This window comes from Sorghum bicolor, chromosome 7 (assembly GCF_000003195.3).
Source record: "Sorghum bicolor cultivar BTx623 chromosome 7, Sorghum_bicolor_NCBIv3, whole genome shotgun sequence".
Classification (NCBI taxonomy): Eukaryota; Viridiplantae; Streptophyta; class Magnoliopsida; order Poales; family Poaceae; genus Sorghum; species Sorghum bicolor.
Genome location: NC_012876.2, coordinates 12,640,587 through 12,664,786, shown reverse-complemented (window position 1 = coordinate 12,664,786; position 24,200 = coordinate 12,640,587). Strand labels below are relative to the sequence as shown.

Sequence of the window (24,200 nt, the reverse complement as noted above, 5' to 3'; positions counted from 1 at the left end):
CGATGATCATTCCGTTCGCTTGTTCAACTTGGCCATTTGCTCGTGGGTGAGCTATTGACATGTATTTTATGACTATGCCTCTGTCATCGCAGAAGTCCCAAAATGCGGTGCCAGTGAACTGAGTACCTAGGTCGGTAATTATACTGTTTGGGATCCCGAATCTGTGTATGATTTGATTGAGGAACTCCACGGCCTTCTCGGAGGTTGCTTTGACCAGTGGCATGTATTCAATCCACTTTGAGAACTTGTCGATTAATACAAAGACGAACTTGAAGTTGCCAGAGGCCGGTTTAAATGGCCCGATCATGTCGAGCCCCCAGCAGGCGAAAGGCCAGGACGACGGGATAGTTTGAATCTCATGAGCAGGTACGTGGGTCCTTTTAGCGAAGAACTGACATCCCTCACAGTGTCGGACCAGTTTTTCTGCGTCGGTGACCGCGGTTGGCCAATAAAAACCTGCTCGGAAAGCTTTCCCGACCAGCGTTCTGGAAGCAGCATGATTTCCGCAGGATCCGGCATGTATGTCGTCTAGGAGCTTGATGCCGTCATTCTGGGATATGCATTTGAGCAGCACTTCAGAACTTGCATTTTTTCGCATAAGTTTGCCATCCACCAGTATGTAATTCTTTGATCGTCGAATGAGGCGCTCGTTCTCTGTTTTATCCTGAAAGCCTGATCCGTCCGATATATATCTGATGAATGGGGTGCGCCAATCACGGCTACTGGTTGTCGGAGTAACGTCGTCTATGAGCATTGCCTCAATAGGTTGCTTTTCGGGCGGGTCTTTGCCCACACTTGGCTCATGGATGTCCTGGACGAAAACACCTCGCGGGATCTAGGCCCGAGATGACCCTAACTTTGACAACGCATCTGCTGCCTGGTTCTTATCCCGGACCACGTGGATGTACTCTATGCCATAGAAGTTGGTTTCCCACTTGCGAATTTCTTTGCAGTAGAGATCCATCTTCTCGTGGGTTGCGTCCCATTCCTTGTTGAGCTGGTTGATAACTAAAGCGGAGTCGCCATAGACGTAAAGGCGTTTGACTCCCAACTCAACGGCTAATCGTATGCCGTGAAGGCATGCTTCGTACTCGGCGATGTTGTTTGATGCCGGGAAAAGGATCCTAAGGACATAACGTAGTTTGTCCTTGTTGGGTGACACGAAAAGTATCCCAGCGTCGGCGCCGTTGATGTTTAAGGACCCATCGAAGAACTTCGACCAGTGGTCGGAGACGTCGGGAACGGGAGGCTCGTTGAGATCCGTCCACTCTGCGATAAAATCGACCAGGGCCTGAGACTTGACTGTGGTGCGGCTCTGGAACTCCAGGGAGAATGGGCATAATTCCATTGCCCATTTTACAATTCTGCCGTTGGCGTCTTTATTGCGCAGGATATCCCCGAGAGGGAAACTGGTGGTTACCAAGACTCGATGGCCGTCGAAGTAGTGCTTTAGTTTTCTCGACGTTATTAGAATGGCGTATATGAGCTTCTGTATTTGTGGGTATCTGGCCTTGGACTCGTTTAGGACTTCGCTTATGAAGTAAACGGGTCTCTGGACCTTGTAGACATGACCTGGCTCGTCTCGCTCGACCACTATTGCCGTGGAAACAACCCTGTCGGTTGCAGCAATGTAAAGGAGTAGGTCTTCATTGGGCTGAGGCGCTGTAAGAACAGGCGGTGAAGTGAGGAAAGTCTTAAGCTGGGTGAACGCAGCATCAGCCTCTTCTGTCCAGGAGAATTTTTCTGACGCCTTCAAGAGTTTGAAGAAAGGGAGGCCTTTTTCTCCTAGTCTTGAGATGAAGCGGCTGAGAGCGGCCATACATCCAGTGAGCTTCTGAATATCCTTAATATTCTTAGGTGGTCGCATGTCAAGTACTGCTTTTACTTTTGAAGGATTCGGCCGTATGCCGTCGCGACTGACGACGTTGCCGAGCAGTAGACCGGAAGGGACACCGAAGATGCACTTTTTGGGGTTAAGCTTCTATTTGTACTTGTTAAGCGCCTTAAAGGTTCAGTCTAAGTTGTCGATTAGGGTGCTTGCGTCCCTTGTTTTGATGACGACGTCGTCTACATAGGCCTCGACGAGGTCATCGCGAATCTCGTCGTGGAGGCATTGCTGGATGGCCCGTTGATAAGTGGCTCCGGCATTTTTGAGCCCGAAAGACATGGTCATGTAGCAGTATGCACCGAAAGGAGTAATGAAAGACGTTTTGATCTGATCGTCTTCCTTTAGCGAGATCTGGTGATAACCAGAGTAGCAGTCTAGAAAAGAGAGGAGTTCGCATCCGGCCGTTGAGTCGACCACCTCGTCGATGCGAGGGAGACCGAAAGGATCTTTAGGACAGTGTTTATTGAGATCAGTGTAATCAACGCACATTCTCCATTCATTATTCTTTTTGCGTACAAGAACCAGATTGGCGAGCCAATCGGGATGATACACTTCTTTTATGAATCCGGCTGCTAGAAGCCGTGTTATTTCTATCCTAATAGCCTCCTTTTTGTCACGAGCGAACCGTCGCAGCTTTTGCTTGATGGGTCTTGCGGTCTTCGAGACATTTAAGGAGTGCTCGATCAGGTTTCGTGGGACGCCGGGCATGTCTGCGGGTTTCCATGCGAAAACGCTCACGTTGTCCCTTAGAAACCTGACGAGCGCGTCTTCCTATTTGGGGTCCAGATTGGCCCCGATGAGGGCCGTCTTCTCGGGGCTGCCGTCGACCAGTTGTACTTCTTTATACTCCTTGGATTTTGAATTCTTCCTGGCGGTCTCCTGCTCGGGTAGTCGGAGCTGGTCGGGAGATAGCTATGCGGCTTGGGTTGCTGTTTCTGCTATGCGGATTGAGAGATCAATTGCTTCGGTGATCTTGAAGCTCTCCTCCTCGCAAGTATATGCGGTGTAGACATTGCCTCTGACGGTTAGGACGCCCTTCTCCGTAGGCATTTTGAGGACCAGGTATGAGTAATGCGGGACCGCCATGAATTTTGTCAGCGATGGTCGGCCCAGTATAGCGTGGTAAGTCCCATCAAAGTCGGCGACCACAAAGTTGACGAACTCTGTTCGAAAGTGGTCGGACGTGCCGAATTGGACAGGCAGTGTTATCTGTCCAAGGGGCACTGAACTCTGGCCTGGCAAGACTCCCCAAAATTGAGCGTCGTAGGGTTTTAGCTGTGCCGGAGATATCTTGAGGGCGGGCAGGCTGTTGCGGAAGAGGATGTCAATGGAACTTCCTCCGTCCACGAGCACGCGCTCGAATCTGATGCTGTTGATGCAAGGGTCCAAAATTAGAGGGAAACGACCTGACTCCGGGATAGCGGCCCACTGATCCTTCCTGCTGAAGGAGATTTCCCTGTGCGACCAGGGAGGAAATTTCGGATCGGCGATCAGACCATCAGTGCTGTCTATGTTGAGGCAGGCTCTCTTTAAGAGCTTTCTTTCTCGTTTAGACTCGATGGATACCTTTCCTCCGAAGATGGAATGGACCACGTCAGTAGGACTGACATACTGGTGTCGTGGGTCCATATCCTGGTCTTCGTCCTCGTCTTCGTGATCGCGCCCGTCTTGTTTTCCGTTTTTCTTGGAGGGATCGTCTTGAGCAGCCCACCGCGTATAGATGCTTTTGAGGACGCGGCATTCTTCCATGGTGTGGTTGGATTTTGGATGCAGTTGGCATAGTCCCTTCAACATCTTGTTGTAGTCTTCTTGGTAATCCCGCCGTCCGTTTGGACGCTTGACCGTATTCACCTCGTGGTCGTGATCGCGAGGGCGCTTGCCTCTGAAATCGTCGCGGTTGTCACCGCGCCTGTCCCAGCCTTCTCTGTGGTCTCGGTTATCGGGGCGGCGGTGGTTCCTGTTGTCGAAGCGGCCGCGACTGTCGTCACGCCGAGGAGGCTGGTCGGGACCTCTGGCGTCATCGCGGATTAGTTTTTCTGCGTCATCGGCGTCAGCATAATTTTTGGCCGTGGCGAGGAGCTCTGTCATCGTCGTTGGCCTTTTGTGTAGTAGCTTGTTCCTCAGTGCTTCATGGAAGCGCAACCCCTTGATAAAAGCAGATATCGCCTCGTCGTGGGAAATCTTCGGGATCTTAAGGCGCATATCCGAGAATCGTCGGATGTAATCGCGCAAAGGCTCGTTTTTCCTATCTCTTATCCTTTTGAGGTCGTACTTGTTCCCAGGCTGCTCGCAGGTGGCGATGAAGTTGTCGATGAAGGCTTGACGTAGTTCTTCCCAGGAGTCGAAAGAGTCCTCGGGCAGGCCTAGGAGCCACTGGTGACCAGCCTGGTCGAGGACTACTGGAAAGTAGTTGGCCATGACGTGCTCATCCCCTGCTGCTGATCGGACGGCGATCTCGTAAAGAGTGATCCAGTTCTCTGGGTTTTCCTTGCCGTCGTATTTTTTGAGTTTCTCGAGCTTGAAATTGCGCGGCCACACGACCTGGCGGAGGTGTGAAGAGAATTGCTTCAGGCCCGGGGGGCCGTGCGTTGCGTCGTACTCGATACGACGCAAGTTTTCGTGAACTGCCCTTTCCGTGACGCGCCTGTTGATGTGGTCCCGGGCATCTTTGGGAGGGATGTTGTATCGAAGATCCCTGTACTGGTTTACTTCTTGACCACGCCTGCGATTCTGCTCGCGGTGACCGCCAGCGTCCCGACCGCCATCGTCACGTCGTGAATTTTTTCGATGATTATCGGGGGAACGGCTGCGGTGGTGCCTGCTGGGCTACGGTGAGGTCCGGCTGCGGTGAGTCTGGTCGGAGGTGGCCTCTGTATGGGAGCCGGCTTGGACTCTTTTGAGCAAAGTGGCTGTCTGCCCCATCGCGGCGATCAGATGTGCTCGAATGCTGGTTCGAACGCCCTGGCACTCGGCCGAGTTGTTCAGACCGCAAGGATAATCTTCCTCCGGGTTAGCCTTGAGCTCGACTGATCGTCCTGAGGGAGTTGAGGTTATCGTCAGAGACGTCCCCAGCCGTTCGTGTGTAACGACACGAGTTGGCCGGTGGGATTTGAAAAAATCCGTTAGAGCGGCTCGATCAGGCTGGCGCAAGATTCCATCTACTAGTTGGGAAGCTTCGAGTAGCTTGGAATCGGCGCGATCAAGTACTTGGAGAAGGTCCGAGCAGTCGATCTTCTTCCCCTTGTAGAGCGGGAGCGGTGGTCGGGCGCTCGGTGCCGTCATCCGAGTGGTCGGAGCCGACGTCATCCCAGATTGGATCTGGGTTCCTTCCGAAACCGTGGTCGTGAAACCGCCGCCGCGCGTCGTCCAGGTGATCTGGCCGACGGTGAACGTGAGGCCTTCAGGCACGGTCGCGGAAGCTGGAACTATGACCATCTTGTTCGCCGAAGAAGTTGTACGCACACCCCCTACCTGGCGCGCCACTGTCGACGAAAGCTAGTCGGCAGTCTACCTTGGGGTATACCCACGGTAGTAGTTTATCGGTAGACGGTGCGCAAACTACGAACTTGATGGTGACGCAAGACACGGACAAGCTTTTTATCCAGGTTCGGCCACCGAGTTGGCGTAATACCTACGTCCTGCGTCTGATTGTATTGGATCGAGAGAATAATGTGTCCTAGGGGGGTTCCTTGCCCCTCCTTATATAGTCCGGAGAGCAGGGTTACAGATCTGGAAACTAATCCTAGTCGGTTATAATTGCCATAGATAGTTCGATATCAATTTCTATTCTAACCGACTAGAATCCTGCTTGATCTCCACGTCTTGTTTCCTTGCGCGAAACTTCAAGCTGTCTTATCAAGCCTTGAACTTGTCTCGTAATGGGCCAAGCCTCCTGGCCCAAGCCTAGCCGTAAGGGTATAGGGGTTTATACCCCCACAGACACTATAAGCAATGTTTTTCTAAACGCTAAACGGAACGTCGGTCACCTGCCGTTTAGCCATTATTCGAGAGATAAATGGTCAATTAAACAGGCTAAACAGATGATTAAACGAAAACGGTGTACCACTTCATAGCATTTACATGGCGTTTAAATGGCCGTTTAGGCGAATAGTGACTACAAGAAATATATCATTTTTAGATTTTGATTAGGTTAAAATTGAAGGCCATAGTTTAGAAATAGTTTCATAGTTGCCTATAATTCACCGCTCTATTTTTTTAGAATTACATATTACAACATAGACACCCATAACACACATGCACACTCATCCTCTGTAAATACACGTATGTAAATCCTACCCTATGAGCACCTCCAAGGACTGCACCGACAGATCTTAAAATTCACGAAGTCACCATAGATATATTGTTGTCGACGGAGATGTTGCCTATCACTAAAAAGCATAGCACCGTTAAATTCTAAAATAAATCTATATATCCTATAAAGATAAACCCCACTAAGCTAATTTTCTTGCACCTCCTTGCGCCACATCATCATCCACTTACCCTGCTGCTACATGTAATTAAGTGCCCACTCACAAATAATTTCAGTAGTGGATGCAACTACCTACATACATATGATCATGCATGCATACTGCTAACAATTATTCTCTCACATGATCACCTCTCTTCTTCTTTTGAAACTGACTACTAAAACTATATATAGATGCTACAGTAAAACCATATTTGTATTTCCCCTTCATACCCGCAGCAACGTGCGGGGAATCCTCCTAGTTTAGAAAAACATAAGAATCTGTATCAAATCGAGCACTTGAATCTGAGCGGAGTCTAGACTGTTTTCATGGGCCGGATGCGTGTCCCGCACAAAATTCAATCATCTTCAGCTCTTTGTAGAAGCTTCATGCGTTTCTCACATAATGGGGGCCCAATTGCAACATAGGGTTTAGGGCTGCCATTCGCACTAGCCCATGGCTTCTCACTGGATTCATTTCCGATTACCAAAAACCCTTCCGCCCAAAACACAAACTTTCGCCGTCCGGGGAGAAGCGGCGGCGCCGGATACGGGATACCATGGCGGTGGCGGCGGTCGCGGGGAAGCTGGGAGCGGGAGGTGATCCGGTGGCGGTGGAGGTTCTCCTGCCGCCTCTGTCGGAGGCGGATCCCCTTCACGCAGAGAAGAAGGTACCGCGCAGGCGTTAGAAAGAAGCTCGGCTCTTTTCGTAGGATCAACCCATATGAGAAGCCTAATCGATTTTAGTATTCCTCTTGGTTATGTGGAGGTTGGTTAAGTCGCGGACAGTTCAAGTTTAGTTACTGGATTGGAAAACTGAGTTTTTTTTTTTGTGGTAGGGAAACAGCTAAAATGATCTATCTTTTGTTGGAAATCGACCAGAATTTGCTTGTGGTTAAGGGAGAGAGACTAAAAAATTAGCTAAAATTACTAGCTAGCTAAAAATTAGCTAAAATTATCCCTAGTGCATTCAAACAACTAGTTATTAGCCAACTAGCTATCTAACCTTAGCTAATTTGAGCTAATTTTTCGCCCAACTAGTAACTAGCTCTAGCCATTCAAACAGGCCCTAAAGGAGATGAACTTGCTGGGAATTGCTTACTCACTTTTACTTTGAGTAGACAATTGCTGGATTTTGTTTAATTTTGCAGGAGTACAAGCCTAGTCCATGAGTGATATTGTTAGTTTATTAAATCTTTATTGCTTGAGAAGATGTAGGGAGTGTTTATTCTTGTTTCTTCTAAAAATTAAGGATCTTCCCTTTCAACTGCCTTTTCTTATGTAGCAAAGTTTTGCATTCCTTAAGTGAGTTCTGAATTCTGATATGATAGATGGCTCTTGCTGGCCCTGAAGAGAGCTTGTCCAGCAGAAAAGATGTGTGGCGATTTTTTCTGACACGATAACGATTGTTGTTCTTTGGTTTCTATTAGCTTTGTAGTGAAAGCCTACTGCAGTGTCAATTTCTGACTGATTTCTTGTGATGCTGGATTAATAGAAGGATTTTACCAGTATAGTTTGTCATGTGAATTTCCTTTATTTTGTGTTCTGGACAGTTGAACAGTTTCATGCCAGATGTTGAGTTGGAATAAACCGACTTGTGTTTTCCTTATAGTCATACAATTTTGCTAGTCTCATGTTTCTGTGGAGAATTGCAAAATTTCCAGTAAGTTCCTTTTGTTTCTTCTTAATGCAGAGGATACTGGAAAATAGGAACCTATCTTGTGAAATTCAGATTCCTGTTACATGTTCTGCTGCCGATGCCCTCAAATTACTGGATCAGATTATTGAAGCTGCTAGGGTAGTGTACATGGATGAGGTATTCCATGCTGTGTCACTCATTATTGGTTGGCTCTTGATTTTATTCACCTCTACATTCTAACGAGATGATCTGTGTGATATTTCCGTAGCTAGAGCTTTATTTTGCAGGAGATGATGTCGGTCCATTCTCTGCAAGGAATGAACTTGAATCTCTAAATGTTTTGTTCAAAACAATGAAAAAATTGCTTCTAACTTCCAATGCCGCTGCCAAGGAAGTACTACAGATACTACAGGATGAGATAGTTGTTAAGCTGAAATCTGTTGGAAAGTCAGACGATGCTTGGATGGTTGTTCAAACACAGAACCATGATGCTGAAGATTCTCTTCTGAAATGGGGGGAGCATCTTGGTGTTAAATCTATATTGCAGATAGCCTGTAAGTCTCCATAGAACTTGCTGATAAATTATGTATGCTTTGAGATATATGCAATGTCATCCATTGAAAATTGAGAGCCTTTCCTACATTCTTTGTTAGAGCATGCATGTAAAGAAAATCTTGATGCTACAGTCATTTGGTGTTCATTAGTATTTTATCTTTCCGCACTTTTAATGTGTTTGCAAAATCAACAATGTCGATTTGAGCTTTTATGTTCATCCTATTAATAACAGGTGTGCTGACAATGTCTATGTTAATGTATTTTAACCAGAATATAGATGAGATAGTGGAATAGATGGTGAGTCAATAGATGTCAGTGAGTGACCTAGTAAGAAGTTTGTTTGCTCTTACTGAATACTAGGATGCTTAGCTATTCTAGTAATTTTTTTATCCAACTTAATTTCACTAAAATTGATCATTGAATGCTGTCTTCATGGACACTTCTTTGTATAAGCATACATATCATTTATCTGATTTCAGAAGGTTTAGTTTTTCAGGGAGCTGGAAGAGGAATGGTAGCTTCTGAAAGTATAGGTGTGGGGGAAATTGCTCTTGAAATTCCAGAGTCCCTCATCATATCTGATGAACTTCTTTGTCAATCTGAAGTGGTATGTTCTCCGTTGGTAATCTAATTCCCTGTGTTTCTTAAGCATCGAAATACATTCAGTACTGACTGACTCAGAATGTGGGTTTCTATATTGTTTGCAGTTTCTTGCATTAAAAGATTTCAATAGTATCACTTCTGAGACTATGTTATTGTTGTGGAGCATGAGAGAGCGGTATAATCTAGCTTCAAAGTTTAAACCATACTTTGATACACTCCCGGCAAATTTCAATACAGGTACAAGAATTTATTGTGTTTTGTAAGAGAAGTCCTTAATCTAGTTCAAATAATAATTTCACCAAATGCACTTCTAGGCTTGAGTTTTGGAATTGACGGACTTGCTGCATTAGAAGGAACCCTTCTTTTTGATGAGATAATGCAAGCTAAGCAGGTAATACCATTGTGGTTTGTGATATATTGTTCTTTTAATTCTGTAAATCACTGCTCAATTGGTACAAAGCAGTAATTTGTTCCTTATTGCAGCACTTGCACCAGCGGTTTGTGATATTGTTCTTTTAATTCTGTAAATCACTGCTCAAATGGTACAAAGCAGTAATTTGTTCCTTATTGCAGCACTTGCGCCAGCAGTATGATGAATTATTTCCCTTACTTTGCACAAATTTTCCTGAGATATTCCGGAAGGATGTGTGCACATGGGACAATTTTCTGTGGGCATGTGAACTATGGTATTCCAACAGTATGATGGTTGTTCTAAGTAGTGGGAAATTATCAACTTGCTTGGTTCCTGTTGCTGGACTTCTCAATCACTCGGTTTGTAGTCATCCCTGGAAGTTTTCTTTTATTAGTCTTCAGATTTGTTTCTCATGTTCTCTTTTTCATATTTTCTCAAGGTGTCCCCTCATATTTTGAACTATGGTCGAGTAGATGAAGCTACAAAATCATTGAAGTTTCCTTTGTCTCGGCCCTGTGATGCAGGGGAGCAATGCTTTCTCAGTTATGGAAAACATCCAGGGTCACATCTTGTTACATTCTATGGTTTCCTACCAAGAGGAGATAACCCTTATGATGTTATACCTTTAGGTAATCTGTTATAGTAGTTGTATTCCTAGCTGCATGTAGATCTGCAAGTAGAGAGGTTACTTCTGCTATCTTGCCAATGAAATATTGGTTGGCCTAGATCTCAAATGCATAATTTACCTGTTACAATAGTTTAGTCTGGCTATCTTGATTTCTGTCCAACCAGCATAGCCATTTCAATTGCTTAGGGACTAGGCACAGTTTCCATGAATAGCAAGCTTGCTGTTTGTGATCAATAGATTTTGGGCATCCTTTATTTCTCTATGCAAGCAAGTAAAATCTAGACAAAATCATATTACAGATGCATGATTATGGCCTTGTTTAGTTCACCCTGAAAACAAAAAAGTTTTCAAGATTCCCCGTCATATCGAATCTTGTGGCACATGCATGAAACAGTAAATATGGACGAAAACAAAAACTAATTACACGGTTTAGCTGTAAATCACGAGACGAATCTTTTGATCCTAGTTAGTCCATGATTGGATAATATTTGTCACAAACAAACAAAAGTGCTACAGTACCGAAATTTTTTCACTTTTCGGAACTAAACAAGGCCTATGTGCAGATCTTGACACATCTGCGGATGATGAGGACGGCACAGCTCAGTCTGTGACAACAAGCCAAACCACTCATATGGTTCGTGGGACATGGCTGTCTAGATCTGGAGGATTCCCCACGTATGGCCTGCCTCAGCCCTTGCTGTCCCATCTCCGTGCTGCTCTAGGTTGTGATATAGACGAATCCACTACGGAAGCTGATGTAAGGATGCTGTGATGTTTTCATGAATGATGTGCGGGCCACGTCATTTGGTCGATGTTCGTCTAAATCCCATCTTTTCATTGTGCTTTCAGATAAAGGAAAATGACAAGGTGGTGCTGGAAACAATCCTGTCCATATTTAATCCCATGCTTGAAGCATTGCCTGAGCAAGATGATTCCCACCGGTGCTGCTTCATTCTCAAACCCATTTCGTGCTGATGCCATACACCAGCATCACTTACCCACTCTAGTTCATCTGATTCTCTGCAGGGAGGGCGCCAGTTGGGATGTGAAGCTATCATTGGACTACAAAGATCTGCAGAGAAAGATAATATCGTCCATTGTCACTTCCTGTACCTCAGCCTTGGAAAATTTTTAACTCATGCTAGATGCAATCATGGATGGAAGTGCTTCACTGATTGAATTGCAAGAACCACACACTGGAGCCCTGTTGGAATGCCTATGCTGACGTGTAGATTGCGAAGCTGTTGCACATGGGTTATCTGCACCAACTGCAATTTGTGAGCATCTCGACTAACTGAAGTTGCTCGTCGTGGGTTTGCTTCATCCGAGGAGTGCGGAGTCATGGGTTGTGCTTCCATGGCTTGTGATGATTCAAGTCGCACCTGATTGTTACTGCATAGTGGCGTTTGGTGAAAGAATCTACTTTTGAACTAGTTCTTTGGGAACCAAAATTGCTTTTGGAGTTTTGGTGAACGAAAGCTACTTTTGAACTAATTTCAGCGCAATGTGCTTGTAGTCCATGTGCTAAAATCGCCAAGCAGGGGTAAATTGTGTGTTGCAATACACTGTATATTCGACAATACATATTGGCTAGCACCGATAGTAGAGCTAGCGGCCGGTGCCCGCTATAGCTATAAGAGCATCTCAACCAGATCAGGATATCCAATTCTCTATATGCAGCTTAAAGAAATTGAGAAAACAGACTTTTGGAGTATAGGAAAATTGTGCTCTAGCTCTAGTACATTGAGGGAGAAAAGAGGATTGAGGGGGAAAAAAACCTGCTTGTTCCCCTCTATTTGTGAGATTTTTTGAGAAAAAAAATATAAGGAAATGGGATCTGCTCAGTTATTTTTTTCACCCCGTTTCTCTATATGATAGTTTAAAGAATGATGGAGAATGACTAAATAGAAATGGTAGAAGTCTGCAATAGAGTGACCATTCGGTGCTATTTTTCTACATTTTGAATATTTCGATGTTATTTTTCTAAACTTCAGATCTTTCAATGGTATATATCCAATTTTTCTTTTAATTAAATGGCTTGCAAAGAAGGCCAAGGTGTTGGCATAATCATTATTTATCATAATGATACTATTTGAGACATCAACTACGTTTGCACCAACATTCAAGCCGATTGTGAAGTTCTCTTGTTTAGCTTCGAAATATTGCAATCTATGGAGGTAAGACGTGTGTTAAGCCTTTGGTGACTCCTTGCTGGTAGTAACAAGTAGTTGTTGTTTCAATGTAGAGGGGTCACTCAATATGTACCTTGATACGTGTCTTGATATCATTACTTCTTTTGCTGAATTTCGAATTCGGCATATTCCAAGGCAAGAAAATAGTAAGACCAATATGTTAGCTCAACAACATAAGGTTTTGACATTGGTGGACGTAATTTTTACATCAAGAAAAAATCGATGCGAACATATCAGGAAGTGGTTGGTACCAGGCCGATTCTAAAAACCGATTAGGGTGATTTTTCTATCTCCTATGCAGCTGGTACTATAACAGCAGGACTGCCCAGGCCTGTTCCTGAGGCCAGCCATGCCAGTTTTCTTGGGGAAGGCCAAATCAGCTCAATTTTTACTCCAATGAACTTGGAGATGATTTGTATCATTGGAGAACCCTCATTATGGATTATATAAGTAATCCAAGTGCTAAATTTAATAAAAGTATTCGGCAATTGGCAGACAACTATACTCTGGTAAATGGTGATTTGTATTGATTTTCTACTGAATGCTTGCCGTTGTGATGCTTGCCTTCATGATGATATCTACTTGAAGCTTACCACTTTAATACATCTTACTAGGTAGCGTGCCCGTGCGTTGCTACGGGACAAAAAACTTTTATGTTAAAAACACATAGATCGCACCATTAGTTTCATGCTCATATGTTGCTACGGGACAACTAAATATTTGTAAAGGAACACGTGATAAATGTGACATTAAAATAACATTTAATTAAAAAACAAAGTTCGTGAGATTAAGACAGCCACACCTTGTTCTTGGCACTACTTCAACAGTACTTTTTAGCAAAGAAGCAATATTTTTCGCTCAACATTTTAATATCAGTTTCAGCACAAGTCAAATTTCAGCGAAACGAATCCTTGTTGCACACATTAGAACAACACAATAATAAATAGAAACGCACCCGCAGATATATCCATGTCTACTAAAGAACGAGTAAAGATGTTTCTAATGCATCTTCAAGTTGATAGTGTAGAAAGATATGAGTATCTGACAAACCAAAAAGGCATATTTATTTCTTCCAAAAAATCACACGGTACCCTTGATCTATCTGGAACTATATAACTGAAAAATTGATATATCTATCTCTATGTAAAGTTCGCATATAGAAATTTGTTTGTCCAATAACCTCCTAAATCTATAAAATTGTGGCATAGTTAATAAAAGCCCAAGATATTTTTAATAGCATTAGTAAGTTGGTAACAAAGGCAAATAGATCAACAAATATGCAACGCAGGGAAAAAAGAGCACATCGGTAGCATACATTCATACCACAAGAATTTTGTTTTGTTACAATCCAATTCAAGATACAATGCTAATTCAAGACCATGGATTCCAAACTAAACTATGATTTGCAAGCATGCATGATCTCAGAAGAAAACTCAACGGAACAACTTGAGTCACCTAGTAACCTCATAGTTGTCTTTCCTTTCTTCACTTCACACTGCATATCCATCACCACCTATCTGAAAAGCCTTGATCCCCAAAAAACAAGTTATTAATCAGCCGTGCAATGACATTGCAAGATTTGCATGGAACAATTATGGCCAAGTTAGTTACCAGCTTGGAGAAGACTGCAAGGAGGCAGGCAAGCTGTGTGGCGACATCCACTGAATCGCTTTTTGTGTAAACTGTAAGATTTGATATGGGATATTTTGATTCCAAAAATATTTTTGCACTTCACACTACAAGACTTAGAGAATAAGTGAATAACCATAAACCCAAATAACTTTGAACTTAACTCAAATAACACTTGTTACCTTTGTGCCTGCAACACAGCAAGCAATTAGATATGAATTGCATATGGGTTCAGAACACCAATATCTTGCGTTCTAAGTTTCTAACATAGGTGAGAAATTGATCAAGTACTGGACAGTTGACTGTGATGGGTTCACATGCTTGCAATTAGAGAGAGAAATTTAAGCTACATACTTTAACTTTGGAAGATCTGATAGCTTCCTATTCGTTGATGACAGCATGCAAAAGCTCCGGTCTTCTCCTAAAGAGCACATAATAGCAAAAATATTATCTTGACATGCCTGGACACAAATAACAACAGCTTTATAGCCCTCAAATTCGTGAATTCACCAGGTCCTTTCGAGCCAAGATTGCGACGATCCCACATTCAGACAGATCACCAGGTCCTTCTGTCTGTTTCAAGTGGCTTATCAAGATCAACAGTTGATTCGACTGGACACTGCTTGAAATTACCTTTTTCAAGGTTGTTGACTAAATTTGTTAAATTCCCAGGCTGAAGCTCAGTACTGGCAATAGTGGGCCTAGGTGTATCAATATTGGAGTTAAGATGGTGGACATTGCATAAGGACTGATGATTGTCGTGTTTCTTGATACCATTCTGCTCCACTGATGATGATGCAGCCATAGATTGGATCTCTGGGTCCACTTCTCTAAGCTGCATGTAAAACAACAGGTTGGTAGTATTTTGGGGAGACCTCCAATTTTTCATTTTAAAAATACCTTTGCAACTTACCAATTCCAAAGAAGACTCTGGTAGTGTAGGTTTCTTGATACAAATAAAGTTTTGAATATCTTGTCTAAAAGGCATAATTATATCCCGAATTCCAGAGCTTCCAACCTGCAAATTTTACACTCTAAGTAACATATACCTTGAATCTGGAAACTGGGAATGACTTAATGACAACCAAATTGCAAAATGATGTAGTTTTGGAAGACAATAAACAAAATTAAAAAACGCTTGAAGATTGTTTCACAAATGATAAGACAAGCTACACTTGAATCACAAAGAAGCACCAATAAGCAGTAGCCGGTAGCCACATACATGTAAAATCTCCACGGTAGGTATACATGACTTCTTATGCGATGAATTACAAATAAGATGATATCATTATCTTTAGGCACTAAATAGAGCACTTAAACAATTTCCTGGTAAAGCAATGCAGTAATTCTTTTTAAAATCGGAATCATATATTTTTTTTTCTCGAACTATGCATGAGTGCTGTGTCATTTCATTAATTAAGAAGAAAAAGGTGAATAATACAAGGGATAGATGCAGAATGCCTTCTCCCAAACCCAGCACATGCATGCCCAGCAGGGGATTAGCTAAAGACGCGCCACCAATCACTACAAACAACCACTAACAACACCTCTGCTATATAGGACTAAACGACCATGTCATGGAGACAAAATAAAATGAAAGACCCGACTAATACACGGCTGTCCATAAGACCAGCCAACAACTCCGCTGAATGAACTTACACGCTGTCATCAGCTTTACATCCAAAGAGCTGCAAGATGGGCATCGGCAAACTTTGATGAAGTACACTCCACAATTTTAGATCGAACCCGCACTTTTGATGAAGTACACTCCACAATTTGAATATCATAATGACGAACAAATCAAAAAATGATTACACATCATATGATCACTCTTGAATCATCAATAAAAATTACATATTCAGTTACTTGTTGAAGATAATCTTTGAATCAGTTTAGATGAAAATGGATAATTTCAGTTTCTATCATGAAATGAAAATGCTACAGATCTATCACAATTGTTTTTCTTTCAACCTATTGTGACAGATGACATTGGTCTACAAGAATAGCTTGTGATCAGATACACTGTCCAGATTATTAAGTTTTCAAAACAAAAATGATATCTGTTTATTCGTTTATCCTCACTAAACACAGGCTTCACAGTTTTAGTGAATTTCCCTGCCCTAGCACAAAGTTTCTACCAATCACAATTGACAACTAAACCAGGACAGTTTCAACTGAAACAGAAACCAAGTGGCTACAACAAATAACTATATAGCTTCCTTCGAATTGTTCCAAAAGTGACGGGGTAAAATAATCAACATTAACAGAAATGCAAGCTCTTCACGTAATAAAATGGATAGACAAATCAGAAGTCAGAAACACCCACATCGAAAATGCACATGGTTGCATAGGCTCTAAAGGGATCCCGGCTCTAAATACCTGCTCGGTGAGCTCAACCAGCAAGTCCTCGCAAGAGCGGACGGCGTCAACCCTAAGAATCTTCGACGGAGGTGGCGCCACTGCAGAAGCACCTTTGGCGGCGTCGGCGAAGGTTCCATGCTTCTCGAGGCCTCGGAGCGCCACCCGCTCCCGCACGGAATCTGGGGCGCCGATGAGGTACTCAGGCGAGAGGTCCACCAGCGCTGGCGGAGCATCAGGAACCCTAGGTGAGAGAACGAAGGAGTGAAGGAGAACCGAACGCGCGACACACGCGATCAAGGCTTGTAGCTTACTCTTTATTACGGAGAAATCGATGGCCTCATCGGCAGCGAGGGCATCAGCGACCGAGGGCATCAGCGGGGGGCGCGGGGCGCGGTCACCGGCGTGCACGCAGCCAGCGGGCTCGCGGCGGGGGGCGCGGCCACCGGCGTGCGTGCGGCCAGCGGGCTCGCGGCGGCTCGCGGCGGGGGGCGTTGCGGCGAGGGGCGGGCTCACGGCGGCTCGCGGCCGGGGCGCGGCCACCGGCATGCGCGCGGCCAGCGGGCTCGCGGAGGGGGGCGTTGCGGCGAGGGGCGCGGCCACCGGCGTGCGCGTGGCCAACGGGCTCGCAGCGGCTCGCGGCGGGGGGCGCGGCCACCGGCGTGCGCATGACCAGCGGGCTCGCGGCGGGGCTCGGCCACCGGAGATCGAGAGGAGCAGAGGCAGCTGCGTGGCTCGGCCATGGAGATCGAGATGCGGGGGGCGTGGGGCGCGGATTGAGAGGAGGGAAACCAGGAATGGCGAGAGAAGGGAAGGCGCTAACCGCAGCGACCGAGGGTGCGGGGGCGATAACCGCGAGAGGGGGGTGGGGCGATTAGAGCGAGGGCGGGGCGATTAGGGTGGGGGCTGACCATGACCTCCGGGTCTTTTTAGTTGTAGAGATTATCAAGACATGGTCTTTTGGGAGGACATCCAATTAAGTTATTTAAACACGATGTTAATTTGGACTTGTCGGGGGACCTAATTTAGTAATTACATTTTATCTGGGACAACACAAGGACTGGAAATTGATTCAGCCAAACTCAGTTTTGCGGAAAAGTGTCAGAGTTTACCTTGGATGGTGGTAGTTCAATTGCTCATATGCAAGAATTGATGAAAGAAGCTGAGGACGTCACTTTGAAAAAGATTATAGCAACAAATAGAAGATATTAGTGAAGATGGGAAATAGAAGTTGTCACCTCAAATTAGAAATTGAGTTTTGAGCCCAATAAAGATGTTTTTATTAGTATGCAAACTTCACTAAAAATAAGAGGGCATGTGTTGACAGCTAAAATTATCCTACGTGCATAACAGACTCCACCATTGCATTATTCTCGTTGAGACAATAAAAGAAAATATGGATCATTGTATTTGGAGTTCGGATGAAGAAAAAAATATACTTTTTGGAGGTGCTGATGTAGAAAAACAGGATTGGCTGGGAAACCAACTAGACCGGTTTTCCTAGGAAAATCAGCTAGGCTAGTTTTTAGGGACTAGTTCAGATCTAAGTTGTCCTTTTACACGTTCTGCAAGGGGTTTTTACCCCTTATAAGATATAAGGCCATAGCGTCGTTATGAATGTAAGGGAATTGAGGTGCTCAACACACGCACAATCAACACAAAACCAATTTACTACCTCTCTTTACCCTTTTCTTCCATCTACTTTTTTTTGTTTTGACGAAGCCCTAGAGCGGTGAGACCAGTTAGGGCAGCCCATAGCCGCCGCACGCCCTGATCTAGTCTCTCCCGGACATGTGGGGTTTTGGGTTTCAAGAAACCTTGTCGGCTTGATTTGCACATCGTGCTCCCAACGAGGCTTTTTTGATGACTTGTCTTACACATCGTGCTCATAGTTAGTGGTACTAGGTTGTGTGAACATATTGAAAGGTCCTAATATGGCTAGGGGGTGAATAACCTATTTAAAAATCTACAAAGCACTAGAGCAAAGATTAGTACAATAAATGGCGTAAAGCAATTTTGCTCTAGCTCTACAAGTGTTGCAAGCCACCTATCCAATAATTCTAGTTACTAAGATCACTAGGCACACAAAAGCTATGTCACTACAAGCTACACTAGTGAACTAAGCTACACAAGGCAAAGTTAGCAACTAAAACTAATTACACTACTTTTGAGAAAATGTAAGTGAAGAGTTAATGATCTTTATACCGCCTTTTAGGGGATGAACCAATTAATATGATGAAGATCAATCACCAGAAGAAATCCAATCAAACACAAGAGATGGACACAAAGGTTTTTCTCCTGAGGTTCATGTGCTTGCCGGCACGCTAGTCCCCATTTTGTCGACCAACACTTGGTGGTTTGAGCGGCTAAGAGGTGTAGCACGAACCTCTTCCTTACTAGGACAACGCAAGAACCTACCCACAAGTGAGGTAGCTCAATGACACGCGCAATCCACTAGAGTTGCCTTTGGCGCTCCACCAGAAAAGGCACAAGAACCCCTCACAATCACTAGGATATGGCCACGAACAATCACCAACTCGTGTCAATGATCCTCCGTCGCTCCAAGCCATCTAGGTGGTGGCAATCACCCAGAGTAACAAGAAAATCGTAGCTCAAACGATCCCCAAGTGCCACTAGATGCAATCACTCATGCAAATGCACTTGGAAACACTCTCAATCTCACTATGATGATGAATCAATGAAGGAGATGAGTGGGAGGTGTTTGCTCAGGCTCACAAGGATATCAAGTATGTCAAAGTGCCAAGAGAGTGAGCCCTAAACCGACCAACACGTATTTATAAGCCCCCAATAAATAGAGCCGTTAGGCTCTAGGGGCTGCCTTTGTCGGGGGCATCGGACGCTTCGACGCTTAGCGTCAGACGTGGCCTTAGCGTCCGATGGTCCCCTGACAGGCCCGCTAGATTGCTGTCATGTGTTCTCAGTTAAACGTGACCCGTTGATCCTCAATGATCACTTACATATTAAAGATCATAGTTACAAGGCGTCGGACACATCAGGTGCTACGCACCGGACGCGCGACCCTTACACCAAACGCTACTCATGAAGGTTTATAAACTCATAGGGTCGTTGAAAGGTCCTTGTTTGGTTTTGGTAATTGAGTGACAACTTAGGTGGACTAATAGTGTTTATGTGAGATACACAGGAGATTAGTCCACAGGTGATGATGTGATGATGGAGGAGCTCATTGCACATGAGACATGACATGGAGTCATGTGACCAAGGTGGAGAAGATCAAGATGAGGCTTGGCTCGATGGACCGGTTGCAAGAGTGAAGGGCAAGTCGGAGGCTTTGAAGCGAGAGACCGCGTGTGACGATGAAGCTTGAGCAAGACTTGGCACCGATGGACCGAGGCAACGGTGAAGAGCAAGTGAGGTCAAGATCGATGAACCAATACGGCCACATGATGATATGAAGTGGATCATATTATTTGGTGATTGGTTGGTGCATGTGTTGCATCAACATTGGAGGAGATGGAATGGAATGCACAAGGCAAAGGTATAACCTAGGGCATTTCCATTTCACCGGTCATAGGTGTGTAGAGAAGTTTATGACCGGATTTAGGATAGATGGCCGTACTATCAAGAGGGGCAAACTTGTTTGCATATCGGTCATCTAGTGCCACTTGAGCGATCTAACTTTGCATACGTGTTAGGATCGAGTGGCGTGGCAAGTTGAGAGGCTAACTCCCTTGGAAAAATGTTTGTGAAAATACTAACACACTTGCACAAGTGTTGTGACACTTTGGTGTTGGCACATGGAAGCAAGGGAAGGAGTTGGAGTTCGTTTCGTGCAGCGCGTTCAGGTCGGACGTGTCCGGTATGAGGTCGGACGTGTCCGAGTTGAGGCACGAGACTCGGAAACAGTTTTCCGCTGGAGTCCGGTGTGTTTCGTCCGGAGAGGACGCTTTCTCGGAGAAGCTCTCTGAGTTTGCATCCAGTGCAAACTCAGTTTTTAGAGCTCTCTAAGTTTAGGTCTGGTGCACACCGGACACGTCCGGTGTGTGAGTCCGGTGCAGCGTCCGGTGTTGTGAAGTTTTGCAACGCTCCCTGAGTTTAGGTCCGGTGCATACCAGACGCGTCCGGTGTGACACCAGACACGTCCGGTGTGTTCAAAAGTGAGAGTCCGGTGCCTTATCAGTGTCAGAAGCAACGGCTAGTTTTCTAACGGACGCTGGTCTGGTCAATTCCGGACACGTCCGGTGTGAACTAGGACGCGTCCGGTGTGGTTGACTTTTGCCCAGTGAAGGGTAACGGCTAGTTTAGCGCTTGGGGCTATAAATAGAAGTGGTGTCCGGCCTTGGCCGGTGCTGAGCACCCTTGGGACTTAGTGTCCATGCTTGGGGAGTGCTAGTGAAGCCTCTAACTCACATATGCTTGATAGTGATCATCCGATTGTGTGAGTGAGCGATTCTAGTGCGTTGCATTGAGAGATTGCATCGAGTGGCACTAGGTGTTCGTGTTGCAAGCTGGTGGTGCTTGTTACTCTTGGAGGTTGCCACCTCCTAGACGGCTTGGTGGCTTGTGACTCCGTCGAAGCACACAAGGAGATTGTGCGGTGCTCCGGAGAAGAGATTGTGAGGGGTACGGTGCTCACCCCGTGGGGATCGCGAAGAGCAACTCTAGTTGAGCGAGACGTGAAGAGCGACAAGTGGTCCGGCCGGGTCAAGTGCTAGAGCTTGTGGTAAGCACTCCACGTGGGAGAGTGTGACTTGCGGGTCACCACTAGCAAGAGGACCGGCGACAACCTTGAAACTTGTCTCAACGTGGACGTAGCTTGGTGGCAACCAAAGTGAACCTCGGGAGAAAATCATCGTGTCAACATTTGTTCTTTCCGTTGGTTTGCAAGTCCCTAACACAAGCTTGTTCTTACATTCATATACTTGTGCTTGTGTAGTTGCTCTTGTAATTAGTTAGCTTGTGTAGCTTGCTAGTTACCTTCTTGCTTGTATAGCTAGAAGTAGTTTCCTTGCGTGACTAATTTGGTTTGTGTAACCTTGTTAGTCACATTGCTTAGTTTGTATAGCTAAGTAATTTGCGCTCTCTAATTTGGCATTGGTTGCCTTGTTATTGAGCATTGCTAGTGAGCTTAGGAGCTTTGTGCTTTTGCTTACTAGTTGTGTAGGAGCTCTCCCGGTTGTAAAGTACTAGTGGCATAGGTTTGTATGACCTTGCTCCTAGAATAGGTTAGGTGAGCTCTTGCTAAGGTAGCACCTTGTTTGCTTGTTTAGGATCTTTTACAAGGTGCTAGAGAACTTAGATAGAGGGGTGTAGTCTTGGATAGATCGATAGTTTTAATTCCGCATTTGTTTCGGTTAGCCGGTGTAATAATTTTTAGAAAGGACTATTCACCCCCCCTCTAGTCCGCCATCTCGACCCTTCAGTCGTCGGATGCGTCCGATGGTTGGCCACCGAATGCTGCCACGGTGAAGGCTGACGTCACACTGCACCGGACGCGGGAACAGTACTCGACTGGCGTCCGACGCACACTCATCGGACGCTCTGACGCACTCCTCAGAAACACGCGTCACTTGGCCACAAAGCACCAGACGCTGGGCTAGTGTCTGATGCCTCTGCGGTCAACATGCGGTGAGTGTTACTTAGCGAGAAACACTCCCATAACTTTAGCAAATTTTTCACTGGGAGAGAGAGACCCAACTCTCTCCACCTCTTCAACCCTTTGCTCAAAGTGCTAACCACCAAGTGTACCACCTCGTGCACATGTGTTAGCATATTTTCACAAATATTTTCAAAGGTTAAATTAACTCATTAGGTTCTAAATGCATGCATAAGACAATAACACCTAGTGGCACTCGATAACTGCTTAGCCAAAGAATTGAATTTCCCTCTTTATAGTACGGATATCGATCCTAAATTTGATCACACCCTCTATGGTGTTTTGATCACCAAACTAAAACCCTAAGCAATAACTTTGCCTTTTATCTCCATAGGGTTTTGTTTTTCTCTTTCTTCTTTCTAAGTTGAGCGCTTGATCATCTTGTGATCATCATCATCATCACCATGATCATCTCTTGCTCCATTACTTGGTATATACCAACCTCATCTAATCTTCACACACTTAATATAAAAGTTAGTACTTTAAATTTTATCAATTATCCAAAACCAAATTAGAACTTTCACATATCTTAGACGCCAATCGACCTACAAGTCAGCTAGGTCCTACATCAAGTGATCTAGCTAGAGGTACCAGGTTCATGTGTGAACATGCTTTTGTCGTCGGTTAGCTTGAAAATCCCAAGTGATTCGGAGAGATCCTTATATTTTGTTTCCTCAAAATATGGTGTTTTCCAATTCCTAATTTAGTATGAGAAGAAAAAAAATTCATTTCTAAAAGTTTTCTATATTTCTATCCTAATTTTTTGACACTTTTTCCTACGACCTGATCTTACGATTTGTATCAGGAATCCTAAATTTGTTTCTCTACGCGTTTAAGCTCTTCCACCACATCTTTTTCCCTTGCGTTTTTTCTCACTTGGAACCTTATCTTTCTTCCTGTTTACTAGACCAACTGAGAACTCCAGATGCACACTCCTAGGCCGCGCGCATATATGCGCGCTCGGGATAAATTTTTGCGAGGTTGGGAACGATGGGGAAGAAAGATGCCAAACTATTGGAGATGATTTTTTCTTCACTTTTCCTATATTTCAGGTGCTTGAATTTTATAATAATTTCTTGCAACACTCTTGTACTATAATTAGTACAAGTAAATTGTTACTGTTGTGATTTGTTATTTATATTTATCTTTGTATCATAACATATTGATTTTTTGTCCTTGTCCAACTATAGAAAATAATTGTTAATTTTTAAATTAGCTTTATGCCAACACATATAAGATTTCGTAAGGTTTGTGATTTTATCTAACTAGTTTTTTATTCTTGGAATAAAAATTACATATTGTGTTTATAGAAATTGCAACAAATTGAAGCTACAATTTTAGTATAAAATATATACAATAATCATCGCATAAAGAAAAACTAAAATTCAGGCACCTGAAATTTACCAAATCCCTTTTTCTTATTTTACCAAAAAGTTAAGGATAGTAAGGCCCTGTTTGATATGGCTCCACTTCACCGAAGTTGTTTTTTGGGGCTTCAGCTCTATAAACAACTCTGTCGGTGGAGCTGGAGCCATTTTGGTAAACCGTTTAGCAAAACAACTATTTCTTTAAAATATGCTCTCACAGAATGCCACATAGGATGAGGTGAAGCTGGGAGAAGCCACTATTTTTGGCTCAAGCTTCATTGGTGGAGTCATTCTATTTTACCCGTTTGGCATAAAACAGCTCCAAACAGTTCCGTAAGCCGCTGGAGAAGCCGTGCCAAATAGGGTCTAAATCCTGATGGTAAACTATTGGAGATAAACGTCAAGTAATTTTTTTCATCAACAGTTACGTAATTTTCTTTCACGAGTCCCATCAGCTTTAGCTTTCTACTCGATTCCCACTAGTGATCATCTGGGGCTTTCACTCTTATCATACCCCATTTGGAGGCATAAGAACTTTTCTTTTCCAATAAAGCACAGGAACTCTGGGTGAACAAATTAAAGTGCCTATATATCGTTTATGGTTTTCATAAATCTCTTACCACAGCACATTTGGATGTGTAGGGACTTTTGGTGGAAAAATGCATTGCGTTGTGGCCACAAACTGCCAACATCATTGGAAGGGCCGGGAAAGAGTCACCAGGCAGTCACCAGTAATGTTTGCTGTCTGTGTCATACAGTGTCACTACGCACCAGCAAAAGTAGTGCTGCTAATCTCCTACATCTAAAAAGAACAAAACGTGGACATTTT

The 24,200-nt window shown here is 44.4% G+C and overlaps 1 protein-coding gene and 1 long non-coding RNA gene across 6 annotated transcripts; one reads left to right on the top strand and one right to left on the bottom strand.

Annotated features, from left to right (window-relative positions):
• LOC8073252 (ribulose-1,5 bisphosphate carboxylase/oxygenase large subunit N-methyltransferase, chloroplastic) lies at positions 6,812-12,047 on the top strand. The gene is made up of 11 exons (XM_021465896.1): positions 6,812-7,024; positions 8,047-8,169; positions 8,261-8,546; positions 9,036-9,154; positions 9,255-9,387; positions 9,465-9,541; positions 9,724-9,921; positions 10,002-10,191; positions 10,754-10,947; positions 11,040-11,131; positions 11,217-12,047. Exons 1-11 carry the CDS (start codon positions 6,914-6,916, stop codon positions 11,323-11,325), a joined length of 1,632 nt encoding a protein of 543 aa, XP_021321571.1. The 5' UTR covers positions 6,812-6,913; the 3' UTR covers positions 11,326-12,047.
• On the bottom strand, positions 13,672-16,745 carry LOC8073251. Of its 5 annotated transcripts, XR_002455266.1 has the most exons (8): positions 16,684-16,745; positions 16,391-16,593; positions 14,925-15,029; positions 14,522-14,846; positions 14,366-14,432; positions 14,194-14,273; positions 13,994-14,118; positions 13,672-13,908 (listed from the first exon to the last, which is right to left on the bottom strand). It is a non-coding gene; the product is annotated as an uncharacterized LOC8073251 (long non-coding RNA). The 5 variants fall into 5 exon arrangements; XR_002455264.1 differs by having other exon boundaries at positions 14,366-14,846; XR_002455265.1 differs by having other exon boundaries at positions 13,994-14,064; positions 14,366-14,846.